Source organism: Maylandia zebra, linkage group LG11 (assembly GCF_041146795.1).
Source record: "Maylandia zebra isolate NMK-2024a linkage group LG11, Mzebra_GT3a, whole genome shotgun sequence".
NCBI lineage: Eukaryota > Metazoa > Chordata > Actinopteri > Cichliformes > Cichlidae > Maylandia > Maylandia zebra.
The window spans coordinates 8,208,292-8,236,158 of record NC_135177.1 but is presented as its reverse complement, the minus strand read 5'-3'; the positions used below and the strand labels follow the sequence as shown (position 1 = coordinate 8,236,158).

At 41.0% G+C, this 27,867-nt stretch overlaps 4 protein-coding genes across 8 annotated transcripts in view; 1 reads left to right on the top strand and 3 right to left on the bottom strand.

The window, feature by feature from the left end:
- The first annotated feature begins 727 nt into the window (after positions 1-727).
- Positions 728-2,034, top strand: LOC101470533 (trypsin-3). Its single transcript, XM_004559993.4, has 5 exons — positions 728-867; positions 947-1,103; positions 1,240-1,493; positions 1,582-1,718; positions 1,804-2,034. The coding sequence occupies exons 1-5, from the start codon at positions 828-830 to the stop codon at positions 1,951-1,953; spliced, it is 738 nt and encodes a 245-aa protein (XP_004560050.1). The 5' UTR covers positions 728-827; the 3' UTR covers positions 1,954-2,034.
- Positions 2,035-5,952: 3,918 nt separating this feature from the next.
- Positions 5,953-13,584, bottom strand: si:dkeyp-84f3.9 (uncharacterized). Of its 2 annotated transcripts, XM_012921505.3 has the most exons (3): positions 13,322-13,584; positions 11,951-12,076; positions 5,953-11,611 (listed from the first exon to the last, which is right to left on the bottom strand). In XM_012921505.3, the coding sequence occupies exons 2-3, from the start codon at positions 12,065-12,067 to the stop codon at positions 8,129-8,131; spliced, it is 3,600 nt and encodes a 1,199-aa protein (XP_012776959.2). In that variant the 5' UTR covers positions 12,068-12,076; positions 13,322-13,584; the 3' UTR covers positions 5,953-8,128. The 2 variants fall into 2 exon arrangements, with proteins under 2 accessions (XP_012776959.2, XP_012776960.2); XM_012921506.3 differs by lacking the exon at positions 11,951-12,076.
- Positions 13,585-14,453: 869 nt separating this feature from the next.
- On the bottom strand, positions 14,454-17,087 carry LOC105941109 (uncharacterized). Its single transcript, XM_012921511.4, has 2 exons — positions 16,878-17,087; positions 14,454-16,468 (listed from the first exon to the last, which is right to left on the bottom strand). The coding sequence occupies exon 2, from the start codon at positions 16,431-16,433 to the stop codon at positions 14,928-14,930; it is 1,506 nt and encodes a 501-aa protein (XP_012776965.1). The 5' UTR covers positions 16,434-16,468; positions 16,878-17,087; the 3' UTR covers positions 14,454-14,927.
- A 2,474-nt stretch (positions 17,088-19,561) lies between these two features.
- Positions 19,562-27,867, bottom strand: part of im:7147486 (uncharacterized) — a 38,656-nt gene continuing 30,350 nt past the window's right edge. For 3 of the 4 annotated variants that reach the window (XM_076889725.1, XM_076889726.1, XM_012921538.4), the window contains one exon: positions 19,562-23,014. In XM_076889725.1, coding sequence (XP_076745840.1) covers positions 19,918-22,959 — 3,042 coding nt within the window. In that variant the 5' untranslated portion in view covers positions 22,960-23,014 and the 3' untranslated portion in view covers positions 19,562-19,917. Of the gene's footprint in view, positions 23,015-27,400; positions 27,424-27,867 lie in introns of those variants that run through there. The other variant, XM_076889727.1, reaches the window with a different exon arrangement.

Here is a 27,867-nt window from a genome sequence, read left to right as displayed (position 1 = left end):
CCTAAGGAGGATTTTAAAAGCTGTCAGGTGAAATTACTGTAAAAGCTTCACTGGACTGTGAGTGTCAAAAGCCTTCAGCCTGAGTGTGTTGTTTACTGGGAGGAGTTAACTAATGCTATTATGCCAAGGAAGCAAAAAAGCACCTGAAAACCAAATGGCTATTATCAGAAAAATGTTGCCTACTGTAAAGCATTGGCTTTAAATCAAAGAATGCAAGAATCTGTGTTGGATTGTGTGAACATGTCTGATGACAGGAAGAAGTTATGTTGTGTTAGCAGAGCGGGGGGGGGGACAAAGAAAGAAAGAAGAGGGGAAAAAACCCACCAAAACTTTACATGTCATGCTAAAAACTGTTGTATAAGTCACACTCATGCGCTGAACTTTAACATGTTGACTTGTTCTTGGTTTCTTTGTTGGGCACAAAAAGGTTTTTAAAAAGTATGATTAACTACAAACTTAATAAAATTAGGCAAAATTAAATAGGTTGTAGTAAATATTTCTCCAGTAATTTGTACATAGTGTGTCAGCGAAAACCGTCATTGAAGTGATCTTAAAAGTGCTCATGTAGGATAAAACATAACATGTTGCAGAGTGACAATTTAGCAAGATGTGATAAGTAAAAGGAAAAATATATATATATATATTTTATCTTTAAACATGCTGCTGTTTCCCAGGTGGGCTAATATTTAATCAGTGTGCATGGCACATGGAAAAATACGTGGGAGCATGACTGAGATAAAGAGCTGTGAAGCTGGGCTGCACATCTGTATATAAGGCTGCTGCACACTCCTCTGCTATGTGTAGACTTGCAGGCACAGAAAACAAACATGAAGTACTTCATTCTCCTTGCCCTGTTTGCTGCAGCATGTAAGTCTTTGCACAAAATTTCTCGATTTGATCATTTGAACAGAGAGTTTAACACTGGAACTCTCCTTCTGTATTGCAGATGCTGCTCCCATTGACGATGACAAGATCATTGGAGGCTATGAGTGCACAAAGAACTCTGTGCCCTACATGGTTTCTCTGAACGTTGGCTATCACTTCTGTGGAGGCTCCCTGATCTCCAGCTCCTGGGTCGTGTCTGCTGCTCACTGCTACCAGTCGTAAGTACAGAGAGCATTCATCAAATTAATCTAATGAAAAAATGCACGCAGGGCTGCTAACCCCTCTAAAAGGGCATACTAACCAAACAAGTAGACACTTTACTTGAATACATTCCTCTTCTGGCTCTCCCTGCAGAAGCATCCAGTTGCGCCTTGGTGAGCACAACATTGCTGTCAATGAGGGCACTGAGCAGTTCATCAGCTCTTCCAGGGTCATTCGTCACCAAAGCTACAACAGCTACAACCTGGATAACGACATCATGCTGATCAAGCTGAGCACCCCCGCCACCCTGAACAGCTACGTCAAGACCGTGTCCCTGCCCTCTGGCTGTGCCAGTGCCGGCACCTCCTGTCTGATCTCTGGATGGGGCAACACCAGCACCAGTGGAAGTGAGTCAAAGTCACACATTCAGAAAAAAAAGTGTAAATGTTGATGTATGAGTTGTATAACTTTTAACTTTTTTCCCGCCCCTTCTAGGCAACTACCCTGACCGTCTGATGTGCCTGAATGCCCCCATCCTGAGTGACACAGACTGCAGGAACTCCTATCCTGGAGAGATCACCAACAACATGTTCTGTGCTGGATTCCTTGAGGGAGGCAAGGACTCCTGCCAGGTATGAGCTAAAGCCATCCTGACTGTTTTAGGACAAACCAAACTTCAGAACACCTCTGCTCACACTTGTCTTTTCTGTGCCTCAGGGTGACTCCGGTGGCCCCGTCGTGTGCAATGGCCGGCTGCAGGGTATTGTGTCCTGGGGTTACGGCTGTGCTCAGAGGAACAGGCCTGGAGTCTACACCAAGGTCTGCAACTACAACAGCTGGATCAACAACACCATGGCTAACAACTAAATGAAACTACAGTTTTCTAACTAAAGTTTCTTGTATAATTAACTATGAAATCTGATTCAAATAAATAAATAGTCAACATCATTTCATGTTGTTCCTTGTTTTGTGCTGTTGGGTAAATCATGACAAGAATCATCAGTAAAGCAGATAAATCATAATCACACATGTTGTTAACAATTAGCATAAGACAGTGGTTCAAAAATGAAAATTATATATTTTTTTAGTATTTAAGATTTAATTAAGTTCTTTTTAACTACTTTACATTTAAGACCACAGCGAGCTGCATAGATTGATTACTTTATAAATAAAATTGTAATTTTTCATTCATCACTTAGTGGTAATGCATTAATTAACCTTATAAACATTAATATTTGTTTTGGTCAATGACTCTATAAAAGTTTTCTAAAGTCATTGGTTTTAATTCAGCAGTGTGTATACATTTTATAGAAAACAATAATTTTATGTTTAAATTGAAGTCACAGTCTTACACTCTTGGTCTGTAAGTCTGGAATTTTTTTCATAAACAGATAATAAAAACAAATTATCCAAAGAGATCCACAGGCAGCACAGTATATATATACACATCACACATCACATACATCACATACCCAATGCAAAGCTTCTTCAAGCTGCTGCCGTCGGGGAGGAGACTGCGGAGTCTCCAGGCCAGGACCAGCAGGCTGAAGGACAGCTTCATCCATCAGGCTGTCAGGAAGCTTAACTCCCTCCCGATTCTGCCCCCTCTCCCCTCTCTCCTCCGCGGTCTCACTGAACTCTGTCACACACACACAAACACACACACTCTCTGACTCACTCACTGGCCTGCACCAGTTACCAGTCACTTTGTGGAGCATTGGACTGCCATTACCTCATAAGACTTTGTTGTTACACTTTCTCTTACCGTACATTACTAAATCTCCATTTGCACTATTTGCCTATTTGCACTACTCTGCCTGGTTTACACTCAATGTCACTTACCCATTATATTGTATATTGTATAGCTTTCTTGTTATATGTAAAATTGTATTTATTTAAATTTTTACTTTTTAATTATTTTACTTGCATTTTTAATCACTTTTATATTTAAATATATTTAAATGTTCATTTGCTATTTATCTAGGGATTGAGAGTAACGCAATTTCTATTCTCTGTATGTCCTGTACATGTGGCAGAATCGACAAATAAAGTTGACTTTGACACATACTGGTGAATTAAGTATGCTCAAGCTCTTTAATCAAACTTGTATTGTTTCCACTAAAATATAATTATTGTCGTTATCCATGAGTTTTCAACTTCAAAGTTTTACAAAAATGCAGAAAAAAAATAGTAAAGCACATTATTATTGTTTTATTGAGATTCCACATTACACTCATTTACTTGTACTTCTGAACAGAAAACGTGTTTTTGTGGTTCAATGTGATGCTTGGTTTATTTGTGCGGGGTCAAATTTGATACAATGTGTGAAAATAGGAGTTCAATTAAATATTTTCCTATTAAATAATAAAATAATTTAAAAAATGTAAACCTTTTTTTGACAGTTTTTAAAAAAATTTTTTTTTATGTTTTCTTATCTTTATGGCAGGTGTCTAGTCTAATACATTTGTTTAGCACTATACTTGTCTCTCACTTACTGTATCTTCTTTGTGAAGAGACACTAAGAGTATAAGAGTATTATTTACAAAGCTATGCTTGGATTGCTGCCTCCTTATATTTGTACTTTGGTCACAAGGACAAATAGTGGTTCTTACTCCTTGCGCTCAAATGATCAGCTGCTGTTGTCTGTTCCCCTTGTCCGCACAGAGCTGGGTAAGAAAGCCTTTGTCCACTCTGCGCCTTTTTCGTGGAACATGTTACAGAAAGACTGGAAACTAACTGAATTGTTGTCTTTAAATGTTTTTAAAACTAAACTCAAAGGCCTACAGGCTGCCTCAATAATGTGTAATTGTTTTGTGTAATTTTAACTTTGTTTGTTCGTATGTATTTGTCTTGAAATGTGCTGCCTCTTGGCCAGGACTCCCTTGAAAAAGAGGTCTTTGATCTCAACGGGACATTCCTGGTTAAATAAAGGTTAAATAAAAAATAAAATATAATGCTACATAATTATACAGTTTTTCCATCATTAATTCAAATCTTTTATAAATGAAGTGTATGTGACTGGTGGTAGGACTAAACCTAGATTATTAGCACTGACCTTTATCAACCAGATGTCTTTTCACACGCTGGTCAGATAACAGATTGTCACAGTGGGTTTAAAATGGCAGCAATTTGTTTAACTATCAACTGTTCTTCTGTTATTATTTGGTTGTGAAACACTATAACACCTTTAGTATATAGCTAGCATATAGCTGTTGCACCATGTAATACGATCTGAAAGGCATCTAATTGACAATGATCCCAAACATAATGCCAACGCAGAAAAAGCATACTTGGATAGAAAAATACAACAAAAAAATGAAACACTATCAGCCATAGACAGGCCTCCCCGGAGCCCAGACTCAACATTATTGATGCAGTGTGGAATCATCCTGAGAACAGAACAAAATGAAGTCAACAGCCAAAGAAGAGCTGTGAATGTCCTTCAAGAAGCCCAATCCTGAAGACGTCTTCAGACAATAAAGGTTGTCTAAGAGAGTTTAACCCTGTAAGAAAGAAATTTCTAATTATTTGGAACTGAGATGTTTATTAATCGTTATAACAAAATCCACAAAACTTTTTTTTTTTTCCTATATCATGTTGTGTATGATTTATTTTTTGTATCACATTCGATAGATTGGCAACTTTTTGTTAACAAAAATGTTAATTTTAGACAAAAAGAACTTTTGTGCATAACATTTTGAAATTATATCAACTATTGATCATGTTGATGAGATAGAAGTCTCAGAAACCCATGTATTAAATATGATAGAAAGGCATTATAGGGTTAAGCTGTGTTGTAAAATAAAAGCGATCATACCAAATACTGATTTTCAAACTTGTTGCAATCGTACAAACTCAGGCTTTCCCATTCATATTTTTTGAAATATACATATTTCAGTAGATCTCCACAGATATTCTTCATTTTCCAAGCAAAACATAAAGAAATGAGGGTAAGTTCAATACTTTCACACATTATAGTATACCAACTTTTTTTTAAATCACACAATAATAAAAGTAGTATTTGGGTTTCAGTGGGATACATAAACATCAGGACTTTGCCCTTATCTTCCAGACAGTGGAAAAAAAAAGGACAAAGATACTGGTGTCCTTGTTATCTAATAACAAGGAAATGGTAGGTCTAACAATATTTTGAAGGCTTTTATTCCTCTGATGATAATTTAATACTTTTAAAGATGGTCAAATACTACAATTATAAGTTTTTGCTTTAAAATATTTTATTAAGACCCCTTATTAACTTAAATACACAAACTCGGTACCTATTGATCAATCTGACTTATTGCCTTTCAGTGCGAAAACATGCCGGAGAAGGCGATATAACTTAAAAATAAAGAATAACGATTTGATTACAAAAGTAATGTTTATTTAATTAAGACAAACTATAGAAGAAAATTATTTACAACACTGCAAGGTGTCCATTCAGAAACTGCTTTGAATTGATAATTCTTTAAAGCAGCGCTCCCCAACCCCCGGGCCACGGACCAGTACTGGGCCGCGAGAGGCTCGGGTGTGAAATTTATGGTTTTCAGGGTTTTTATTGTTAGCTGCTAATGAAGTTAGACAATTACACAGTGAATCCGCGTTTATTATTATAATTACGAAATACCGCAGTTTTTGTTTTGGTCGCATCATTTTATTTTGTTGTATTCATCCGCGGCCTTAAAGGCCGGTCTGTGAAAATATTGTCTGACATTAAACCGGTCCGTGGTGCAAAAAAGGTTGGGGACCACTGGTTTAAAGGACTCCACTGAACTCAAGCGTGACATAAACACAAAGCATGAAAAAGCATCTTTTCCAAAAGCTGTAAACAGTGATCGTCGTTCAACAAAACAAGCTTGGCTCAACAAATGAGGAGTGTGTGTTTGTCAGTATTTATTGAAAAACTTTGCAATAATTCAGTTTATCACACAGGCTCACAAAATGATTCACGAGTAAAACTGATAGTCACTCTTAAAATGCAAATACAAAATGCCAGAACACGTTATTGTTGTGGAACAAAACAAAATTGTAATCGGTACACTGTAACAGCCAAGAAAACATCTGCATGAAGTAGATTTTAATACTGAACCCACAGTGTCAATGTCCAATATGTTGTATTTACTTGTTAGTCAGTCAATCCATGCCTCATTAGTGGGAGCAGTACTGTCCCCCCCCCCCACAGAGCACAGTGTATTTTCTCCAATTTGTAAAATGAGAAAGATGTAAGGCGGCAAGAATGTGACGGTTCAAAAGAATAGTGAATAATGTGCTCAAAAGCAAAACAAAATCCATCCAAGGAGCACTCTCTTTATGATTTTAGAAATTTTTACATCAAGTAAAATTTCTAAAATCATAAACATGTATCCAACAGGCCTATTTCACAGCAGCCATTTGACTTAAAATAGCAGCTAAACAGACAGGAAGCTTTAATAATGTGTTTAGATTAGTGACACCTGTCTCTCCCTACTATCTGCTGTGGCTGCTGCGAAATAGGCATAATGCATAATCCCAGGGTGGCTTCTGGTTAAACTGAATTTGACACAGAGCACTCGTATCAAATTTGCACGTCTCTCTTTATCTACATGTCTTCTGTTCATTTTATACGAATTTAATTACAGAATACTAAAAGGAAGGTTAGTGGCTTTTAGCCGCAGGCGTTGTCTAAACCTGACAAACGGCTGACTAAACGATTAGAGCATAACCTTCCAAGTCACTTGAGTGTCTAAGTTTCCCAGGTGTGCAACAACATTTCATTACCTTTATTCAAAGCTGTCTTGATGCATGCTGAATCATCCAGGTAAGGAAATCCCAAAAAGTTGATTCAGTTCATCTGGACGTGATGTTTTCAGTGTGACATCCAAGTGACTTCTTCAGTCTCAGCTGACTGCAGGTTTCCCCAACATATTAAACAGTACATTTGCATTTCCACAGCTGTTTTTAACTTGAACCTTTAACTGCTTAATAAACTTAAGAAAATGTACTTTGCATATTTGTCTTCTCTCATAAAATGAACCCAACGAAACCGGCATTGAGCTGAGACCCAAGAAGTCGCTTGGATTAGTGATGAAACATTTCTCCCACAGCTCTACGTCCAGATAAACATAATCTACTTTTGGGGATTTATCTAAAGCTGCATTTCCACCACAGGTTTCCCAAAGAATAAGGAACCTGCGCAGTAAATCAGGATGTTTTCCAGGGACCTGCAATATTTTAGAGTTTTGAGGAAATATTTAATATTTTGGGTGGCTGTAGCTCAGGTGGCAGAGCAGGTCAGCCACTAATCAGAAGGTCGGTGGTTCGATCCCAGGCTGCCTCCTGGCTGCATGCCAAATATCCTTGGGCAAGATACTAACCCCATGTTTGCCTGGTGGTCAGAGGGCCCGGTGGCGCCTGTGTCCGGCAGCCTCGCCTCTGTCAGTGCACCCCACGGCAGCTGTGGCTAGAATGTAGCTTGCTATCGCCAGTGTGTAAATGTGTGTGTGAATGGGTGGATGACTAAATGTAGTGTAAAGCGCTTTGGGGTCCTTAAGGACTAGAAAAGCGCTATACAAATGCAGGCCATTTACCATTTACCCTAACAAAACATCCTTTCTAAGCGGTATTACTGTGAATGGGGCTTCGGTTCACGTCTGCAACTACTGCACTTCTCACTCACATCACAATATGCTGCAATACCTCACAAAATATGTTCAATCTAACCTTTTGGATCCACTTTGTGATGACTGCATGTCTATTTAGTGACAAAGAATTGCGCGCTCACCTCCCTCATTTCACATTACAACATCAACATTTTAGTGTGCTCTACGCTGAAGTAGTGATCTGCAATATAGTGGCATGCCTAATTTGCCTAATCTTCACAGCTCTTTAAATCATGGTGGAAATGCAGACGACCAACAGTCTGAAGAAAGCTTTTTGTGCCTTGAAATTTCCTGGGACATTTGTGTGGAAATGTAGCTTAATACAGGATTACAAGGACCCCAGAGTGGAAAAACGTGATGGGCACAGAACGTCGATGGCCACTGAAATGTATTTTGATTTAAAATCATTACACCTGGCCTCTAGCGTGCTGCAAATAATGCTGATAAAGGTCTGAAATGGCTGCGTAGGAACTTCCACACACAGCACAGCTCACACCATCTGAAGGCTTTTCATTTGACATGCTGGCATTCTGAGTCACGTGTTTCTTCACAGTTCTTAAAGGGGTAATGGGTTTTCCAAGTCCATTTTTACCTACACTGTCACAACTGGCCTCTTTATCTTGCACTACGTTTGCCCTGCTGGGATGCTCAGAAGAATTACCCAAATCAGGATCCCGGCTTTGAACACAGGAAGTCACAATTGATTCTTGAAAAACCGGGTCTGGATATTTAGATAAGGGATCTGAGAGAGATTTAATTTCCTCAGAAGCCTGGCGTAATGTTTCTATGCCATTATTGGTGGGAGGGTTTAGCGTTTTCGTGTTTGACGGTGCATTGCGATCATCTACTGATAAATCAAAATCAGAGTCTTTGCGTATGTCTTGCGTTGAGGAATGGCAGAGCTGGTGACTAAACAGCATGTCTAGAGTTTTAAAGCTGCACCTGCAGCGCTCGCATTGATAAGGCAGAAACACTTTCTTGGGCCTGACTTGAACCCACTGGAACTCTGGGTGCTCACTCATGTGTTTTTTGTAAGGCTCTACAAACCGAAAACCTTGCCCGCACTGAGGACACGTGAAGCGGCCATCCCTGTGACGATGAATTCTCTGATGGTGCCACAACTTTTTCCAGCTTCCTAGTGTTTTACCACAGCAGGCACAGGTGTAGCTTTGACCTGGGGCGTGTGTGAGCATGTGGGCTCTGAGCCTGCCCATGTGTCTGAAGAGTCGCCCACAGTTTGGGCACAGATATCTCCTGGGATCTGATCTGTTGTCTACTTTGTTTAACTTTGACACTAGGTGTGAGAGACTGTGAGCTGGTATGACCGTGGACTGGAACGGTTTTTTCAAGTTGTTGGAGCGTTTCTTGCGGATGATCTGTGGCTGTTTCTTCTGTGTTTCACAGCTGGCAGCTGCCACCAGAGCTGAATTGTGCGCCGATGAGCACCTGAGCGCAGGCACTGTGTACTGAATTAACGACACAGTCTTCTCCTCCTTAATCGCAGAGCTGGAGGCATTTTTTTCCACGCTGCACTGACTGCGATGGGCGTTGAATTCAGACAGCACACCGAACAGCTTGTCGCAGTACAAGCAGCGATAAAGCTTTGCGCCGGTGTGCTCTCGCATGTGGGTGTTGAACTCCTGCAAATGGTCAAAAACATTCTTGCAGATGTGGCATGTGTACGTTAGCGAAGGCTTTGGGCGTCTGTGTTCTTGCGCGTTGTCATCGCTTCCCAAAGGTCTACATGAGTGATTTTTTGCATTGCTGTAGTGAGTAAATGATTTTTCACAATGGGTGCAGTTGTAACGCTTCACAGACCAATGCGTGAGCTCGTGAACACGGAGGAAATAGGCCTGCCCGAAAGCTTTGCCACAGATGTCGCACTTATAAGGCTTCTCTCCTGTGTGGACTCGGACGTGTCTTATGAGCGCCGATTGAAATGGGAATGATTTGCCACAGTACTGGCAGACTTTTTTCTCTCTTTTTTCCACTGCTCTTTGCAGCTCCCTGCTGCTTTCCTCTGCTGGTTCTCTGCTCTGTTCCTCAGCCTTGCTGTTCTTACACTCCTCGTTCAGCTCGTGTGCGTGCATTTCCATATGTGCAGCGTACTCAGAGCAAGAGAATTTAATCTTGCAATATGGGCACTTCTGATATATGTTGCTCTTTCTGTGGGTCTTGAGATGAAGATTTAAGTTAGAGTTTTTGCTAAAACCCTTGCCACACTCTGAACACTTGAACGGCCTCTCTCCTGTATGAATGCGCTGATGGATGACGAACTGAGACAGAAACTTAAAAGTACGACCACAGTAACCACATTTCAACAGGGTTTTACCCCCCTTTTTAGTATAGATGACATTTTCGCCAACATTGGCGTTAGCTTCCTTTTCCTCATCACTGCAGTTTGTTTTTGGTTGGGTGTCACTACCCGCTTCGTGGTTCTCTACAAGACGCTCTCTTGGTAATAAAACCTTGTTTACCATCCTCCTCCTCTTACCACCTCTCTTGCGTCGAAAAACAACATTTGGAACCTCAGATTTAACTAAGGGAGTGGTGCTGTGCTGGGAAGAATTGGGGCTATTTGACCTGGGCGCAGGTTTTAAATGCTCCAGCTCTAAATTCTCAGCTTTGACAGCAAACGGGGCCCCAATAGATGTCCGCATTTGCTCAGGGGGAGTCAGGGTATCTGTGCTAGAGGGCTTTGGCAGCTCTGCATCTGCTGGAGACTCTGAGAAGTCTGGTGTTTCTGATGGTGACTCCTCGCTGCCATTTATGTCCAATGACTGATTTACTTTAAGGTTATCAGTCTGAGTTGGGTTTGGCAAATCAGATTCTTTCAAGCTGTCTGAAGGAATAGCTTCAGGCTCAGGCTGGGAATTCACCTCTGCTTTTGGTAATGCAGTTTTGTCTTGTTGCTTCTCCTGCTCTAGTCCTTCCCCAGAATGCAGTGGGAGCTGATCATCCCTCACATCTGAATCAGTCTCATGTTTGTCAGTGTCCAACTGTTTTTCTGTCTCTGTGCTTTTTCCGCAGTCTATGTCAGTGCTCAATGTCAGCAAGGCCTCCTGGGATTCATCCAGCTTGGACACTTTTGCTGGAAGTTGCTGATCAATTTGCAACTTAGTCCTTCGTCTCTTCACACCTTTAGAGTTGGATGTACGAGTACTTTCTGTAGTCCCCGCTTCAGTTTGTTTTAGATCCTCCTTGTCCTTCTTGCTATGAGATTCTAACTTATCATCCTGCATCAAAGTAGGTTGCTCCACCCTACTCCTCAGTGTTCGTGCAGGACTGCTAAACTTATTAGCATGAGAACCAGGAGCAGCCATAGAAACCTGGTTTTGAAAAGCTGCCATTTCTGATTTTCTTGGCCTTCCTGGTCTTCTTTTTGGCAGCAAAGGAGCAGCGACTTGTACGTTGTTATCCAGGACAGGCTGAGGAGCGGGCATCTCATTATGAGCCGCACTATTTATTAACTTACTATCCACAGCGTAAGGCAAATTGTCACTGTTGTGGTTTTCCACACTTGCTGGCAAAGGTATGGTGGTGCTAACTTCCTTATGCTGAACAGCATCTGCAGCATCTGGACCTCTTTTGTCTTCAGTCGGGGCTGGTTTGATTTTACGGGGTCTCCCACGTTTCTTGTGGATGATCACGGGCTTCCCTTGGCTGTCTATTGCAGAGCTGCACACGCTAGCAGGAGTCAGAGATTTTGCTTCCACCTCTGCCTGCGAGGGCACTGCCTCACTGCGCTGACAGTTTCTCTCACCAGCGCTTTCAGAGCTGACATGAACATCAGACTCCCGGCTCCCAGGCTGTTTCAACGCCGTCCCTTTCATTTTATCTCCCCGCCTGGAGTCCACGTCTCCCTCACTGCATGTCTTACCTTCGGGTATCTGTGGAAGTAAAAAGAAGAGTGAACATGAATGAATTAATGATTTTATTTTTTGTTGCACAAATCATTTGGAAAAGCATGTTTATTAAAGGTGGAAAGAATAAACACATGAACATGAATCATTTGCACATTTCAAAAACTATAGAGCGATATTTGCACAAATATATCTACCAAAATTGGTTCAAACTGGAAAACTAAGCGTGCATATTCACATATGCACAGATGCATGACTTCATAACACATCACATCAGACTGCGGTCTTCATTAGTGCAGATTTAAATGACGCTGTATACTGTAATAAACAGCACAAGCTCATCCACTTGTCTTTCTTACTGGCTACCTGCTTGCAGTCCGAAGAGGCATGATTGGAACTGCGAGGTTGAGGTGCCACAGAAGTTAACTCAGAGACTGTATTTTGGTCACTGCTTCCTCTGCTGAAGGACATTTTACTCCCCATGTCAAGAGTCTGTGGATTAAACAGCGACAAGGAGGTTGTAAAACGAGCAGCGACGCGTAAAAGCAAAAACGCTTCGGGCTGGGGAGTAATTATTCCCAGGATGAAAAATAGAAAATTACTAATAAACTGCATGCCATGCCCATTTGTCGTGATAAGTTTAAAGTGGATGGTTGAACTGGGATCATCTCATGCACCCACTGACTATTTTTACAGATAGGGGTACCAAACTGCAAATTTATACTGGAGAAGTATAGTAAAGGCCATAACTGGATCACACACAGCCAGATTTAAGCTCAATAAGCATATGCTGCTTTGCAAAACTTCAAGTTTTCCCCAAAAAAGATGAGCAACCTTTTAAAATTATCTAAATCCGCTGGGAAAGAAGCAGAGTTTGCAACTGGTTTTACAGAGAACTGCTGAGTTTCATAACCTCAAGACTTGAAAATACACCTCTAAGGGGACTGACACCCTTTTCCCATTACATTTCCAGAGGTAAATCTAGAATTTCTTCTACAACAGTTATATAAAAGTTAGTCAGAAGCAGATGGACTTTGCCAATTTAAAAAAATAAAAACCATACAGCATCTTATAAATAATGATGTATCATTACACAACTGCTTACAAGCTATTTATCTTTAGGTATCTTTAGGTATCAATAGGTATCTTTAGCATCAATAACAATACTCTGTATGACAATATTTAAAGCTCATCATCTATCACCAACAGTTTAAAGCGACCGGACCCGCAGAAACATGCACACTATCCAGGCTCAAAGTAGATTCACTGCAGTTTGCAAAAGCACAGGGCATATGCATTAGATGTAACAGAAGAAATCCAGCCTAGCTTGACAAGATGTGCATGGTTGCTATTGTTATCCTGCCTTTCATCTCCACTGCAGGAACACTTCATCTGATGGAGACTTTGTGATGCTCACGAGCTGCTGACTCACATTTAAACCCCCTCTCAGACACAGCCGTGCCCCACTGGCTCACTTCTATAATGTTTTACAGCATTTACAGATTTAAAAAGAAACACGGCTACCAGTTATCATTCAAAGCTACCAAAGCCGTGACTAACAATGTGAGTTAGGCGTTATCGTGTGCTAGGCCACATCGCTAGCTCCGATAATTTGACATCACAGGCCACACGAACCTTAAGCATTAATCTCTACGCCTGCTCACACAACTTTCTTTACAGCAAGTAACGCATGTGTAGTTCATCTGTGATGGGTGATAGTAAACACAAAGTGCTTGCCTGCGTGGGAGAGAGTCAGAACTGGTTTCTGCGTAGCCATGCGCTGACCGCCGCTCAAACTAGAACTAGCTAGCACTGGCTAACTCAAGCTGTGGCTACGAGGCATTTTGGACGCCCTTTTCTTACAGGGATGCACTGATCTAAGAGCTGAGCTGTTAATGTGGGCCTCGCTTTTTCTTCTTTTCTGAACAGTTTGCAGAAGTGAATCAGTCGGTATCCACACACAAAGCAATCTGAAAAAACTGTTAATTAAGCCGAGCGCACAGAGCGCGTAGTTAGAGTGCTGTGGGAAATTTCGGAACTCCTCATGGGGAAAACTTTAAAAATTGTAATCAGAACACGCGCACACAAAAACAGCAGATTTGTTCTGTTTGTCAATATGTGTGTGTTGCTGAGACAATTAGAAATGTTATAAACAAGAAGCGTGGAAGGCAAAAAGACATACATTCATTTAGCAATTAACAATAACGTGAGTATGCCCAACTCCTACTCGTTCTGCAGTTTTAAGTTTTCGCAGGGAGTCCGTGTCAGATGTGCAAGCATCAAGTATCTCAATGTACACCCAATATATATCCAGTTTGGCATATGTTATCTTAACACATAGGATTTAAATTGACGCTTCTATTACACACAGACAACAAGTGAACTCCGCATGAGCGCTTCTGCAGCATCTTTGATTTTAAGGTATGGATGTTACCTCATAATGAATGGACGCACTACGTCGCTTTGTTTGTGCTTTGAAACAGCTCCCTCTGCTGGAGAACCACTAATGACAATGAAACTGTCATCATTAGTTTGGTGGATACAAAAAACAGGCAATTTTAAGAGTGGAGGCACAAAACTTGATAAAAATTAAGAAAAACCCCCCCCCTAATACACTATTAATATACCTCATTTTCAGACAGTATCTTTAAAATATCTATAATGAATTATTTTTCACGTTTGTATGTATTTGATGTACTTTTGTGAAAGATTACCAGCGCTTTACAATGCAGTATTAAAATATGCAGGATCTGATATCCTCGTGTCGTTTCCACATCATCATAATAAATGTTGTTCCAGGTTCAACATTGCAAGTGACCAATCACATTGTTGTGACGTAATACTATAAAGTGTCGTGAACACAAAACACTGAGTTTGAAAATATACTTTAATACATTATATATTGTATTCTTAAAAGTCTCTACAAAGCTGGTATGAACACACTGGGCATTTTGGCCAATCCCCACAGCTTCACAACACATTCTGATCATACTAAAAACATAAAAACAGAGCAAAAACTATAATAGTGCCGGTTAGGGCACCAAACATGATTCAACCCCCACATACGTACATTTTTTTTCCATCTTCTGCAACCACCACAGAGGTACCACCTTCATACTTTTATAAATTCGAAATGCATTAACAAAAGAAATCGAGGTGAATTAAAGATGCATTTTTATTATCACTACTCTCTATATCTTAAAACAGTCTTGAGCAAACCAGGAAGCATCATGCTCCTGTGCAGTGAACTGAGCAGATTCCTTTCAACCAGGATGTCGCCATCTCTATGCGCTTGGTCCATATTTTACATGACATGCAGACTGGATGTGCCTCACTAGTTTTGTCAAGTCTTGATTGGTACAGATGACATTACTTGGTAAATCATCTCAGCAGGTTTGTCTGGTCCGCCTTCAACGATGTAACAGTCATCATCGCTATCTACTCCCGTGTTCCCGTTGACAGGCCCTTTTTCCAAGTTTACAGTCAGGATTTGGCTCTTCTTCACATTACCAGAAGATGGTATAATGCATTTCCTTTTGCCATTTACCTGAGCAGGAACTTGGCTTGCCGCTGGCATCATCTTTTTGAACTGCTGCATGCCACCTCGCACGTGTTGGGCCATAAACTCCCGTGCTTTGACACACTTGTGCCTCTGAAGGAGTTGAGCAGATTCAAAAGAAATATGACAGACTCGGCATGAGAAGCCACTTGATGCAGAAGACACCCCTGCAGAGTTTGTGGGCATCTTTAACTGCAAACTAGGATTTTGAGTCTGAGGCTTTGATGGAAAGGACACACCGATGTTGGATGCATTCTTAAACTGCAATAATGGAGTGACACGTACCCCCTGTTTGGTAATGAAAGGGACACTCTTAATTTTCAAGATGGAGGTAGGGGGCAGTTCACCAATATTCTGATTTGTCACCTGCAGAGAGGAAGTAGTCGGAAGACCCAGGGCGCTCAGAGTCTTTTCCCCACTTGTCACGTTCATAGTCTTGAAACCAAGTGGCTTTGCTGTGACTAGCCTGAATTTGGATCCGTTGTTTGATGAGTTACATACATGGTAGCGAGGCACAATCTTTTTGTTGGAGAGCAGCAGCCCACATCCTATGCAGCCCGAAATTTTGTCAGGAACATGAAAGTTGTGGTGGGAGATGAGTAAGGTCTTTGAGAAAAAACACTGCCCACACTTACCACAAGAGTATGGCTTTTGCTTGTTAAACTTGCGCACTGTTGGAAGCAACACAACTGGCTGATAAAGCGTCCAGACATCCACTGTCGGTGCGCCAACATCTGCGAAAATATTCTGCATGTCTGTTGTTGAGGATGCGGGGTTTGGGAGCAAAGATGCTTGTGACATTGATGGGTACAACTCAGGCACTTGTGAAATTTTTGCAGGCTGCACGCAAAGCTGCGGCACACACACCGACGCACTGGGTACCTGCAGCACAGGAGTCACTGGCAAAGAAACTGGGGGTGCACTGGCCTTTGTCCAAGCATTGGTCATTTTAGGCGTATTCCAGATTACCTCACCCTTCTGTATCCTTTTAAGTTTCTCCTCCTCCTCTATGCGCTTCTCTATCCTGCGGTTCCGTATGGTTTTGTGATCAAGCACTTGGTGCCCGGGCTCGTGCATAGTGCTGTGCTCCTGCATGTGCTTGTACTCAGTAAACTCGGTCCCGCAGGAGCAGATGAAACTCGCGGATGAACACATATGCTCCTCCAGGCATTTCCTGTTTGCAAATATCTGCTCACAGCTGAAGCAAAACTGCCCTCCATTCATCAGGTCTGTGACCAAGTTGTAATCCAGGGTGCTTTGCCTTCCTGTCTCCATCCTCACACTGAGCATTAGTGTGTTCACTGCTAACGGGGAGCACGCTGGTCCTGGTAGAAGAAGCAGGTTTGAGAATAAATATGAATCACAAGCAGTGTACGGAACATCACCTTTACCTTCTTTTTACATGTTTAAAATGCATTTGCTGTTCGCCTATAAAGGAAAGTCCAAACTTCTGCACAATTACTAGCAAATCACTACAACTTTGAAAGGAAAACCAAATTATTAGGCGGTGAATTATTCACAAAAATGCACTGTACACTTGAGACATCTGGAGGGTAAAGCACCTTAGCTAGCAACGCTGTAAAATTAATAACGGCTTTTTTTTTTATCTAACGCGCGCTTCCTTTGCTACATGCCTAGCATGCTAGCGTTAGCCTCTGCTACATCACATACAACATCATTAGCTCATTCCAACATGAAAACGAAACCGCTGCCATCCCAATAGTAAGGCACTACCTTGGAAAAGCTGCAAACTGTTTGTCTGGTGTCGTTTTGCGAGACATTAACAAATGGGCTGAGTCGCCGGTATGTAGCACAAATAGGTAGCAGTTAGCCTGTAACCACACCGAACAAACAAGAGGGAAGAAGGGGAAAAAAGAAGAGAAATCCTCATCTTCTTCTCTTAAACATCACACGCTGTTATGTTGCACTAGCGCCACCAACTGGGAATCTTAACGCATTCACCGAGTATAACAATAAAAATCAGGAAAATCAGAAAATCCCCCAAAACATAACAAAACAAAACAAACAAACAAAACCAGCAATAAAGTTTTAGATACCCTATCTTTATTCAATTTACAGAACAAACCGAAAAGGTGTAGGCTGATGCTAAAACACCTCAAGAAAATCAATTCAACTACAACTCACCTCACCTTTTAATCAAGACAAAAAGAAGAAAAACAAAGAAATAATAGATCACTGATGTCAAATTTACAACTACAGATGAACTCTTTAAATCTAAAGCATCTTCGCAGTAAACAGTTATCACAGTACTGAATAATTTTGTCTGGGAAGCCTATTAATTTCTTCTTAAATGGTGCCATATTTGGTGATTTAGCAGTAGAGCTGAGCACGTGGGCTGTGCCTGTGAAAAACTTGCCAAATCTACCAATACGAAACAGCTTCTGGATATTAAGTGGTAATTATCTCTTGTAGGCTTTGTCCATAATTTGAATCATGCTGAAAACTACTAATCTATCATACTTTGTTTATTTCAATGTATTTATTGAATATATATATTGGATTTGTTGACTCACTGTAGGGTTTGATAGTTGTTATTCATATGGTTTCAAAATAATTATTTCTTTATTAGGTTTTATTTATATAAGTAAAAAGTTAGAAGTTTGTCTCAAGTTTCCAAACACATCTACACATTAAATTATATATGGAACTATATGAGAATAATCTAAATACACAGTGAATTTATTTGTATATGAGGTCTTCAACTTTGACCATACTGAACTAGATTTGGACATTTAGGTTTAGATACAATTTCTATACAATTTACAATTTCATTTTACATAAACTAAGTTCTTAGTTATTGCCTGAAGAACTTTGACAAATAGTTTGATAAAGAGAGATTTTGTTGAAATCAAACTTTACAACAACAAAGGTTCATAAGTCAAAGCTTTACTCCTTTCGTTTCAGTATCTTTTCCATTCTTTCATAATATTGCTAATATTTCCTTCTCCTTAAAAACCCCAATACTGCTATAATGGTGTAAAGAATAATTTACTGGTATACTTAGGACCTACTAGTATCAAGTGAGCACCATTTAAACACCAAAGCCTACCTGTTGTTGCTGACTATGTCCAACCCTGTGTGACCACAGTGTACCCATATTCTGATGTCTGCTTCTTGCAGAATAACACACCACAAAGTTTAAATGATCTGAAACTGGTTTCTTGAACATGGCAGTGAGTTCACTGCACCTTTGGGATGTGGGAGAAAAGGAGATTCACATGATGGATGTGCAGCTCAAAGCTGCATCACACAGTTGCTCCAGCAACTATGATGCTATCATGTCAACGTGGACCAAAATCTCTGAGGAATGTTTCCTGCACCTTGTTGACTCTGAGACAAAGAAATAAAGCATTTCTGAAAGCAAAAATGGCTTCACCAAAAGTACCTAATAGTGTCTGGTGAGTGTGCGGTAAGACCTTTATCCATGTCACTAGCTCAGTGAGACCTGTACATTTAATCCAGCCTAAGTGAGTCTTACACAAACAAGTTGACACGAATGTTATTAAACCTTCCAACAGCAGGCACAGCCTGTGAGTTTTACTTAAACTAATACCTATACTGATTGTTACTAATCTACTTTTGCATTTGCTGCAGTTTATGTCAGTGAATTGTAGATTTCACGCTGTAAAGAAAAACACTGACTTACAATGTTCAATCCAGACCTTGGAAATGGCAGCAGACTCAGTGCCACTTGCTCTAGAATGTTGCCTTGGACACACAGATATTAAGCACTTCTAATTCTGCTAATGAGGGTCATTTGATAAAGTTAAAATCTCCTCAAGTAGGGATTAAATAAACTGCTTGAAATCCCGTTTGTACAGCTTTTGAGCACTGTGCTCTCAAGTGTAGATCACAGCATTTTAACTTTACTACACATCCACATCATGTACTTTTCATTTGTCAACCATGTTGATTTATTCTGATTACCATTATACCACAAACACTTTAACATGGCCTGTTCAGACAGCAGCCTTGAGTCCAGGTAATTGTGGCTGGATTGAGCTCCTCCATTGTTTTTTTAGAAAAGCTGTAATGCCTGGTAAGTAAGCCACTTAGTACTTATGTAATATGAAAAGTGAGCTATAACTGACCAAAGATTAAGGAAATAAAAAAAATGGGAGGGAAATTGGTATTCTCTCATAAATATGCAAATCTCAGATATGTTTTCTTTCTATTGGGTACCTACAATTTAAGTATGAAGCAGCAATCTAATGATCTTGGTACATCACATTCATGAAAACCTTAAGTTACAGAAATATCAATACAATACTCCAAAAGACCACATAGGATGATGGAGGTGGCATAAAATATCAAACTGTGACGACATGAAGTAAGCACCCTTTACTTGATAAGGTTTGGTCAATATACTTAACATGTCCATTGAGAGAGTTCACAACTTTTCCGTTTCACATACTGGTATCTTTATTAACACCAAGAACAACAACAAGCTACAGCACCAACCCGATGATAAAAGTTTGGTTAATAAAATATTCAATCATTTACAGGCTACTGAGCACAGGGAAAATAAGGATCAACTTAGTAAAACTAAAATGTGTAGTATGTCTGTTTTGTTTTTTAAACATTTTTAAAGAGGGTTAAGCTACTATCGCACTTTAAAAAAAACATCTTATGTAGCTGTACAACATCCTGTAAAGTTTAAAAACAAAAAAGCAAAAAGAACACAGTATAAAAAAAAAAGAGCTCATTTCTTAATCCAACACTCTCAAGACAGACACAATTTTAAAAAATGTTGTTAAGATGTAAGCTGTTCTTGTGGTTTTGGATTTATGTCCCCAGCCATGATGCGATGAATCCTCCTGCGGTGGTTTTTGAGTGATTTCAGGTTTGGGTACGTACCCTGGCAGACGTCGCATCGGTACGATTCAGACTGTTTGTGAGTCAGCAGGTGTTTCTGCAAACTCTCCACTGTACCAAACCAGCGGAGGCAAACAGGACAGCGGACAGGCTTGATGGCAGGCTTGCAGGCACCGCTCCTCTGGTGAAAAATCAGACTGATGGTGTTTGGAAAGTCAGCGTTGCAGTGGGAACAGTGCACACTTTTGGGTGGGCTTGCAAACTGATTTGTAACCCGTGCACCTTTGCATCGATTCCATGATATGTGCCTTCGGAGGGAACAGCGAGTTGCAAAAGTATTCCCGCATCGTGTGCACACAATCCTCCCCTGCTTCTTTGGTGGATTTGGTAGTGGCTCTGGGTGTGATTGCTTCTGTGGAGGAGGGTGCACTGACTGAACCTGCTGCTGCTGTTGCTGTTGTTGTTGCTGCTGCTGCTGCTGCTGCGGCGGTGGAGGTTGCTGCTGCTGAAATCGAATCAACAGTGGTTGTGATCGCTGTGGCTGTAGTCCCTTCAGTAACTGGTGATGAGGATGCATGTGGATCTGCAAATGAACTTCATAGTCTGCCCAGGAATTGACTGTTTCTCCACAAGTTGGACAAGTGTACGATTCTTGAGCATGCTTCTGCAAATGCTCCAAGAGAAGTCTCGGAGACGTAAATCCAACCCCACACTCACACGTCACCCTCCTTGGAAGTACAGACGGCAGTGACATGATGCCCCAGTTTCCTCCATCATCCTCCTGGGTTTGACTTGCTGGCTCTGCTGATCCATTGCCTGGCAAGCTCGTCTGCACAGTCCCTCTTTCCACATCTGCCATGGTTCGTTGAAACTGACATCTTTTTCTATGAACCATCATGTTATCTTTGCGGTTGAAGGTTTTCCCACAGACAAAACAGGAAAACATTGGTTTGATATTATTGGCATTCAGTGTAACCAAACCCTGACTACCACCCTGTGCTATAGCTCCAAACCCACGTGGCCTGAAACCACAGAGTCGCAGGTGGCGCCTCAAAGTTGAAGCACGGCTGTAGGTTTTTTGACATCTGTTGCACGGGTATCGTTTCACTCCATCCCGGACGAAATAGCGCAGACCATGTTCGACTGAAAAGGAGTTCTTCGCTTCATCATCAACACCCTTCTCTGCAGAACTGAACACCTGCGTTTCATCATCCAAAGGCATCGTCCACTGCCCTTCGTTACTACCGTCACTATTGGCTGCTTCTGCATCCCAGTTATTTTCTTCTCCTTGCTGGAGTGAAACGCTACACACAGAATTATCCTTGTGCTGCTCCATCACTGGAGATTTCAGGGAGAATGGGGAGAAGTTCTGTGCTGGGCGAGCCCAGGCCAATTGTGAAACTGCAGACTGCTCTGCATTTGGAGAGGTCACCTCTACCTTGATACGGCCAGTAACTTCCGTGCCCACGCCAATGCTCTTGGAATTTTGGGATGCAGCACTGACTTCATCCACACCATCACTGGCAATGCTTTTAGTGGACTGCAGTGCTAGCATCTTCTGTATTGAGGGATTGATCTGCTGAGAGAGGACTGACCTTGGACCTTGGCACTTGTGTGTTTTGAGGTTCCACCTCCGTGCATAGCTGTGCTTGCACATTGGACAGAAGAAAACCTTTTTCGCATTGTTGAGACTGTGGAACGGCACTATTTTCTGTGCAAATGGAAACTTGGATTTTAAAGCGCTTGATGGCGGTAGAGCCCTGTTTCCGAACTGAGGGCACACATGATTGTCAGGCAAAGGCAGTCTCCCAATGATCAGCTGTTTGCATCGACGACAACACTTAATCCTCTCTTTTTTGTGTAAAAAATGATGCTCTGTCAATCTGTCCAGGTTCTGAAAAACCCTACGACAGCGGCCACACTGGTATTTCCCATATGTTCCGCTACCAACAGGATCCATGAGCTTTTGACGAGTCTCGAGAACTACAACAGGAGATAAAGTCTTAGTCAGAGAGACAACCCTCTTCTTACTGGACTCAAGAATTCTGCTAATGGATGGAGCCTTTGTCTTTATATCGGGTTTTGCGAGGAGTCGCCTCAACTGTGCAATAGACAGATCATTGATTGGCGCCGCTTCTGTTTTTGATCCTGGTGTTATATCCATGGGTACAGCTTCCTGCTTGGGGATAACTGTGTTTTCGTTCTGATCCTGACTCTGAGGAAGGGGTAAGTGTTTCATGTACGCTGATGCGAGCAGCTTCATAAGGATGTTATTTGTGGGCAAATTCTCTCCTTTTTCACAGCTGCGGACAGCATTTGTGTTCTCCTCGAAATTAGTTTCCTCTACAGTCTCTGTTATTTGCTCGGCAGTGGATGGCATGTTCTGAAGTTGCTCCTCACTATCATTTTCAGGGGGAGCACACTGGCCTTGAGGATCGGTTACTATGGCAATATTGTCCTCCAGGCTTACATCTGCTTTTTGGGCTGTTAAAGTAGGTAATTCAACAGCTGGGGACTTGGAGGTAGAGGGACAAGCAAGGGCCAAACTGGACTGGGTTACAGGAGTGAATGATACATGCTGGGTTGGAAAATCCTTATTGCAATCTGTTGCACTGGGGAGAACAATGTTACTATCCAGGGGCTGCAGCAGCTGTATTTGAGATATATGTGAACGTTTGTGCTCCAGCATAAGACCAAAGTCCTGAAATTCCTCTCCACAATCACAAATAAAGAAAGAAGGTGTAGGGCTGTCAGGCAAGAGTGTTGGCGAGCTTAGGTGCTCGATGGATGAGTCTGTACTTGCAAACGGCGTTTCATGTGGGCTGATGTTAGGCTGGGTTGGAGGAGGGGAGGTGACCTTGGAGGGTGGGCTGGCATGGGTTGCCTGATGTACTAGCAATGAGGCCAATCCAGTAAAGGTGGCTGAACAAGCCACACAGCGATACACTTTGGCAGCGTTTCCCTGTAGCCCAAGCATCATGGCAGCCAATTTACCCTATGAGGCAGGCAATCAGGTGGTCAAACAGGATGGATTCCTGTAAATCACACAAACAACATGAACAAAAGGATGTCAGCAATAGAAAGCAGACAGTCTCCGTTTAAAAGTATACAACACAAGCACACATATTTATTTCAATTAATTCCACAGTTAAATGTGTTTTTTCTGAGTACTGATGCCAGGGTTCCCCAAGTGTAGAGCAAACCCTGTGGTTTGGCAGACCTACGGTGACCCCCAAACCGTTTGAGAGTACATTTTCACACAGAAAAAAGGCAACTGAAAAAAAAAGTAAAGTAGATTTAAGGAGGAAAGTGTCCGTCAGGTATTAGTCTGCCAATTGCAGATTACAGAAGGGTAGAGCCTTTATCATTGTATGTAAAAGTGGTCAACTATGACTGGATAATCTCTTGTTAATATAGCTTTGAAGAAAATTAATTCCCTGGAGTCTGTCTGTATTGTGCCAATTAGCATTATAGCAGGTGTTTGTGCGACAATAATTTAGTGCAACATTAAATTGACCCAGCAGAAACCCGAGTAAAACAAAACAACAATAAGGAAGCAAGAATTCTAAGTTTCCTGCTACCCATAAACCCTTTGGAGAAATTATAGAGAAACATTTCCCATACACACTAAGCCTTGAGCTTTATTTACCTATGTGTATACAAATCACCTTAATTTATGCGCATAAAAAAAATAATGCAGAAAGTTTTGCATATGACCACTGACCAATTTTGTTTGGTTGGAGAAAAGCAAAGTCACTGATGCAAAAAGCCAACAGAATGTCCCATCTTTGTTCACAATATATATATTAGGGGTGCAACGATACACAATATTCACGGTTCGGTTCGATACTTTGGTGTCACGGTTTGATATTTTTTCGATACAAAAAAATGTTCATGCTTTTTTAATTTGTCATTTATTAAAATTATAAATATATATTTTAACTCAAAAGTACAGTTTTTAAATTTAATGTTGCTGAAACAACAAAATAATTTAAAAAACAAATCTATCTAATTGAGAAATCACTCATCTTTGGAAAAGAGAGTTTATTACAGAGAAATGGCTCTTTCCAAAATAAAAGCTATACTATACGCTTCTTCTGGGCTATATTCTCAGCAGCATATTAAATATATCAGGTCCCCATAAGGAGAATCATGTGCTAATGGCTGTCTAAATGACTTGGGTAAAGTTTGTAGCATGCGTGCTTGTTGTTTTTGTCTGATTCCACTTGTCTTTGCACTAGGATGATGTCAGCGTAAATGTGCAGTCATATTCGTTGTGTTCCCACTAGTGCTGTCAGTGTTAATCTCGTTGAAATGATGTCAACGCCACAACACGGCAAATCTCCGTTAACGAGCTACCGCGGATCGCCCCGTGCATGGGGCTGGACGGCCAACACCTTAACAAGCTAACTGTGCTAATGCACCAAAAGCATTGTATTGAACAGTTCAATATCGATACGAGTATCGTTGCACCCATAAAAAAAAAAAAAAAAAATTATACATATACACATATATGTATATATATATATATATATATATATATATATATATATATATATATATATATATATATTAGGGGTGCAACGATATTCGTATCGATATTGAACCGTTCGATACAGTGCTTTCGGTTCGGTACGCATATGTATCGAACAATACAACATTTGTAATTTATTTTATCAACTTTCCTTCTGACAATGCTGTCTGTGTTGAGCGCTCAGTGAATCTGCGTTCGACTACTCCGCCTAGGCTGCACTGTCGAGCGCAGATCCACTGAGTGCTCAACACAGACAGCATAGTCAGAAGGAAGAGCGCAGGGCAAGCTAGCAAGACAGAAGTTAAGCTCTCCAGATCTGGCGTTTGGAATTATTTTGGTTTTCATGTGACGTATGACCCTGAAGGTAAGCGAGTCATGGACTAAAGTAAAACAGTATGTTGGATGTGCCATGCAATGCTCAATTACATGGGTGGGAACTAGTGTGTTAGCGCAGTTAGCTCATTAACGTGTTGGCCGTCTAGCCCCATGCACGGGGCGATCGGCGGTAGCTCGTTAACGGAGATTTGCCGTGTTGTGGCGTTAAGGTCATTTCAACGAGATTAACCTGAAATCACTAGTGGGAACACAACGAATATGACTGCACATTTACGCCGACATCATCCTAGTGCAAAGACAAAAACAACAAGCATGCTACTAACTTTAGCCGAGTCATTTAGACAGCTGTTAGCACATGATTCTCCTTATGCTGCTGAGAATATAGCCCAGAAGAAGCGGATAGTATAGCTTTTATTTTGGAAAGAGACATTTCTCTGTAATAAACTCTCTTTTCCAAAGATGAGTGATTCCTCAATCAGATACAGGGCTTGCAATATCGCTAGCCCGACGTCCTGGGGCTAGCGATTTTTTTCAGTCGGGCTACCAAAATCTATCTCTTCCCTGCCCGTCGGGCTATTGTAGGAAGAAAAATATATGTCAATGCTTTTGCATTCTTTCAGAAATGTAGCTGGGTAATTATGTCATTGGCATCGGTGAGCCACTGTCAATATGTGACATATTGAAGTCGCGTTTGAATTTGCGCTTGTTTTTTTGCTTTCACTTTGCAATCGCGCGAACTGTGTATAGAGAGCGACAGCACTGATCTGTGAGTGATGAAAATTTGTGCACCAATTCCTCTGACATCGTCTTATTAATCGTTAGCTCACTATGCAAACATGACAAGTGAAATCTCCCGCAGCAAGCTTAAACATGTGAGAGGTTGATCGCGCAGAGAATCGCTGAGCTTATGTGAGTGCCTGTGTAAAAGCAGGAGGATATATATTTCATTTCTTCTGAGCCAAATAAGACAGGTCAGGGTGAAGAAGTGACAGCCAAAGAAAAGCTTACCACAAAACGGAGAAGTTATGACAAATCAGACTATAAGGCAAAAAGAAAGTGCAGCTTCATGGTTTCATGGACAAAATAATTTCTGTGGCTGCAATATGACGAGCTAAATAACCAGGGCTGCACATAAGTGGTCCGCAGGTGCGCATTCGCTGTCAAAATAAAAAACGCGCACAAGGGTTAGGGTTAAATTTAAAAACTGTACTTTTGAGTTAAAATATATATTTATAATTTTAATAAATGACAAATTAAAAAGGCATGAACATTTTTTTTGTATCGAAAAAATATCGAACCGTGACACCAAAGTATCGAACCGAACCGAACCGTGAATTTTGTGTATCGTTGCACCCCTAATATATATATATATATATATATATATATATATATATATGAATAAAAGGGAAAAACAAATAATATAGGAAACACTATTAATGAGGCCCATTGTCATTTGGGATGTTAGTGACTATGACCAAACTATATTAATGCTTTATCATGTCTACTCCAAAAAAAAGCGATACATTTGAAACCATAAAAAAATACGTGGTAAAAGACACGCTTGGACAGAGCTGCCTTTTGCAGAGGTCTTTCCTCCCAACACCTCATTCTACAGAGCAGATGAAGCATGCCCTAGATTGGAGGGACTGCAGAAGAATCTATCAGGTCTTTCTGCAGAAATGGGATCAGGTCCTCAAGCTACAGACTGACCCTCATTTCCACTGGCATGATGAGGTGCATTTCCACTTACTCCTGACAGCAGGAAAAAAATGTGCAGACCTGTGATACTGTGATTCTGCCTCTGAAGCATGCCCAACTGGGAGAGCCTCAACAAAGCTGTGCGGCTGAGCAAAACCAGATGGCTGCATGTTTGGTCATGCGATAAACTGCACTCACTCACAGCCACTCACATGTAATGCAAATCAACACAGGTCCCATCATTAATTTTTCACTACCCAAATATTTTTAAAAAAGAAAAAAAAAGAAAAGGAAATCTCTTAGCTGATACAGATAGGGTGATAAATTAAAGGAGAAACCAACATAAAGTGTTCTATGATTTGCAAAATGCAAAGTGATGGACAGTGTCCGGGGAGGAGACAAATCCTTTAGGGTCTCTGCATCAGGAAGGGCATCTGGCATTAAAATCTGCCAAGTCAAACATGGATAGCTACCTGCTGTGGCAATACGGGAGTAGCCGAAATTGGCTGAAAGCAATGAAATGTGTGCAAAACAGGTGAAGAAGAGAGTGCCAGGGGTGATTTGTGATAGAAGGACAGCACCGAGAGTGAAAGAGAAGGTAGTGAGACCTCTATGATGTATACAGGAAGCTGGGATGAAGATGTTAAGATTTTCACTGTGAGAGACCAGGGTGGACCAGATTTAAAATGAATATGTTAGAGGGGCAGCTCAGATAGAGCAGTTAGCAAAGGAGAAAAGGCTGAGATGTTTTGGACATGTGCAGAGGAGTGACAGTAGATATACTGGACAAAGGATGTTAAAGATGGAGTTGCAAACCACGCAGAAAAGAGGCATGTAGTAAAAGACAACGTACAGCGGGTTGATGCAACAGAAGAGTATGCTAGGGATAGATGAAGGCAGATGATCTGCTGTCGCAAGCTGTAAAGAGAGCAGTTGAAAGAAGACAGTGATGACAGTCACTTACTGAATTTTCACACCAATCATTTGTAGCTGCTGTTACCTTTATTTTGTTTACCATATTTTGTGTTCTTAAAGATTTGTTTGACTCCAACCTTTTTATTGTTACTTTGCCTTAAGCTTCAAACACTTTCTTAACCTTGCTGCCATATCAAAAATGTTATTTTAAGTCACAAGTGATCGCACTTCTATGGACCAAATAGCTGTGCATTTATACTGGCAATGCTGGGATATTTAGGGTTGCAAAAATGTTTCTTGCCAAGAATTTGTCACTCTACTTCACCTACAGCTTTTTACAGTTTTTACAGAAATCAAAACACTGATGTGGCAAAGATAATAGAAAGCTGCGTGGGATAGTCAGCC

What these genes read in the sequence shown, in the direction of transcription:
- LOC105941109 (XM_012921511.4), bottom strand. Translation starts at nt 16,433, where the DNA reads ATGCTCAGTGTGAGGATGGAGACAGGAAGGCAAAGCACCCTGGATTAC.
- LOC101470533 (XM_004559993.4), top strand. Translation starts at nt 828, where the DNA reads ATGAAGTACTTCATTCTCCTTGCCCTGTTTGCTGCAGCAT. An exon ending in CAACACCAGCACCAGTGGAA is followed by an intron (nt 1,494 to 1,581) that starts GTGAGTCAAAGT and finishes CGCCCCTTCTAG; the next exon opens with GCAACTACCCTGACCGTCTG. An exon ending in GAGGCAAGGACTCCTGCCAG is followed by an intron (nt 1,719 to 1,803) that starts GTATGAGCTAAA and finishes TCTGTGCCTCAG; the next exon opens with GGTGACTCCGGTGGCCCCGT.
- si:dkeyp-84f3.9 (XM_012921505.3), bottom strand. Translation starts at nt 12,067, where the DNA reads ATGGGGAGTAAAATGTCCTTCAGCAGAGGAAGCAGTGACCAAAATACA. An exon ending in CCTCTTCGGACTGCAAGCAG is followed by an intron (nt 11,612 to 11,950) that starts GTAGCCAGTAAG and finishes TTACTTCCACAG; the next exon opens with ATACCCGAAGGTAAGACATG.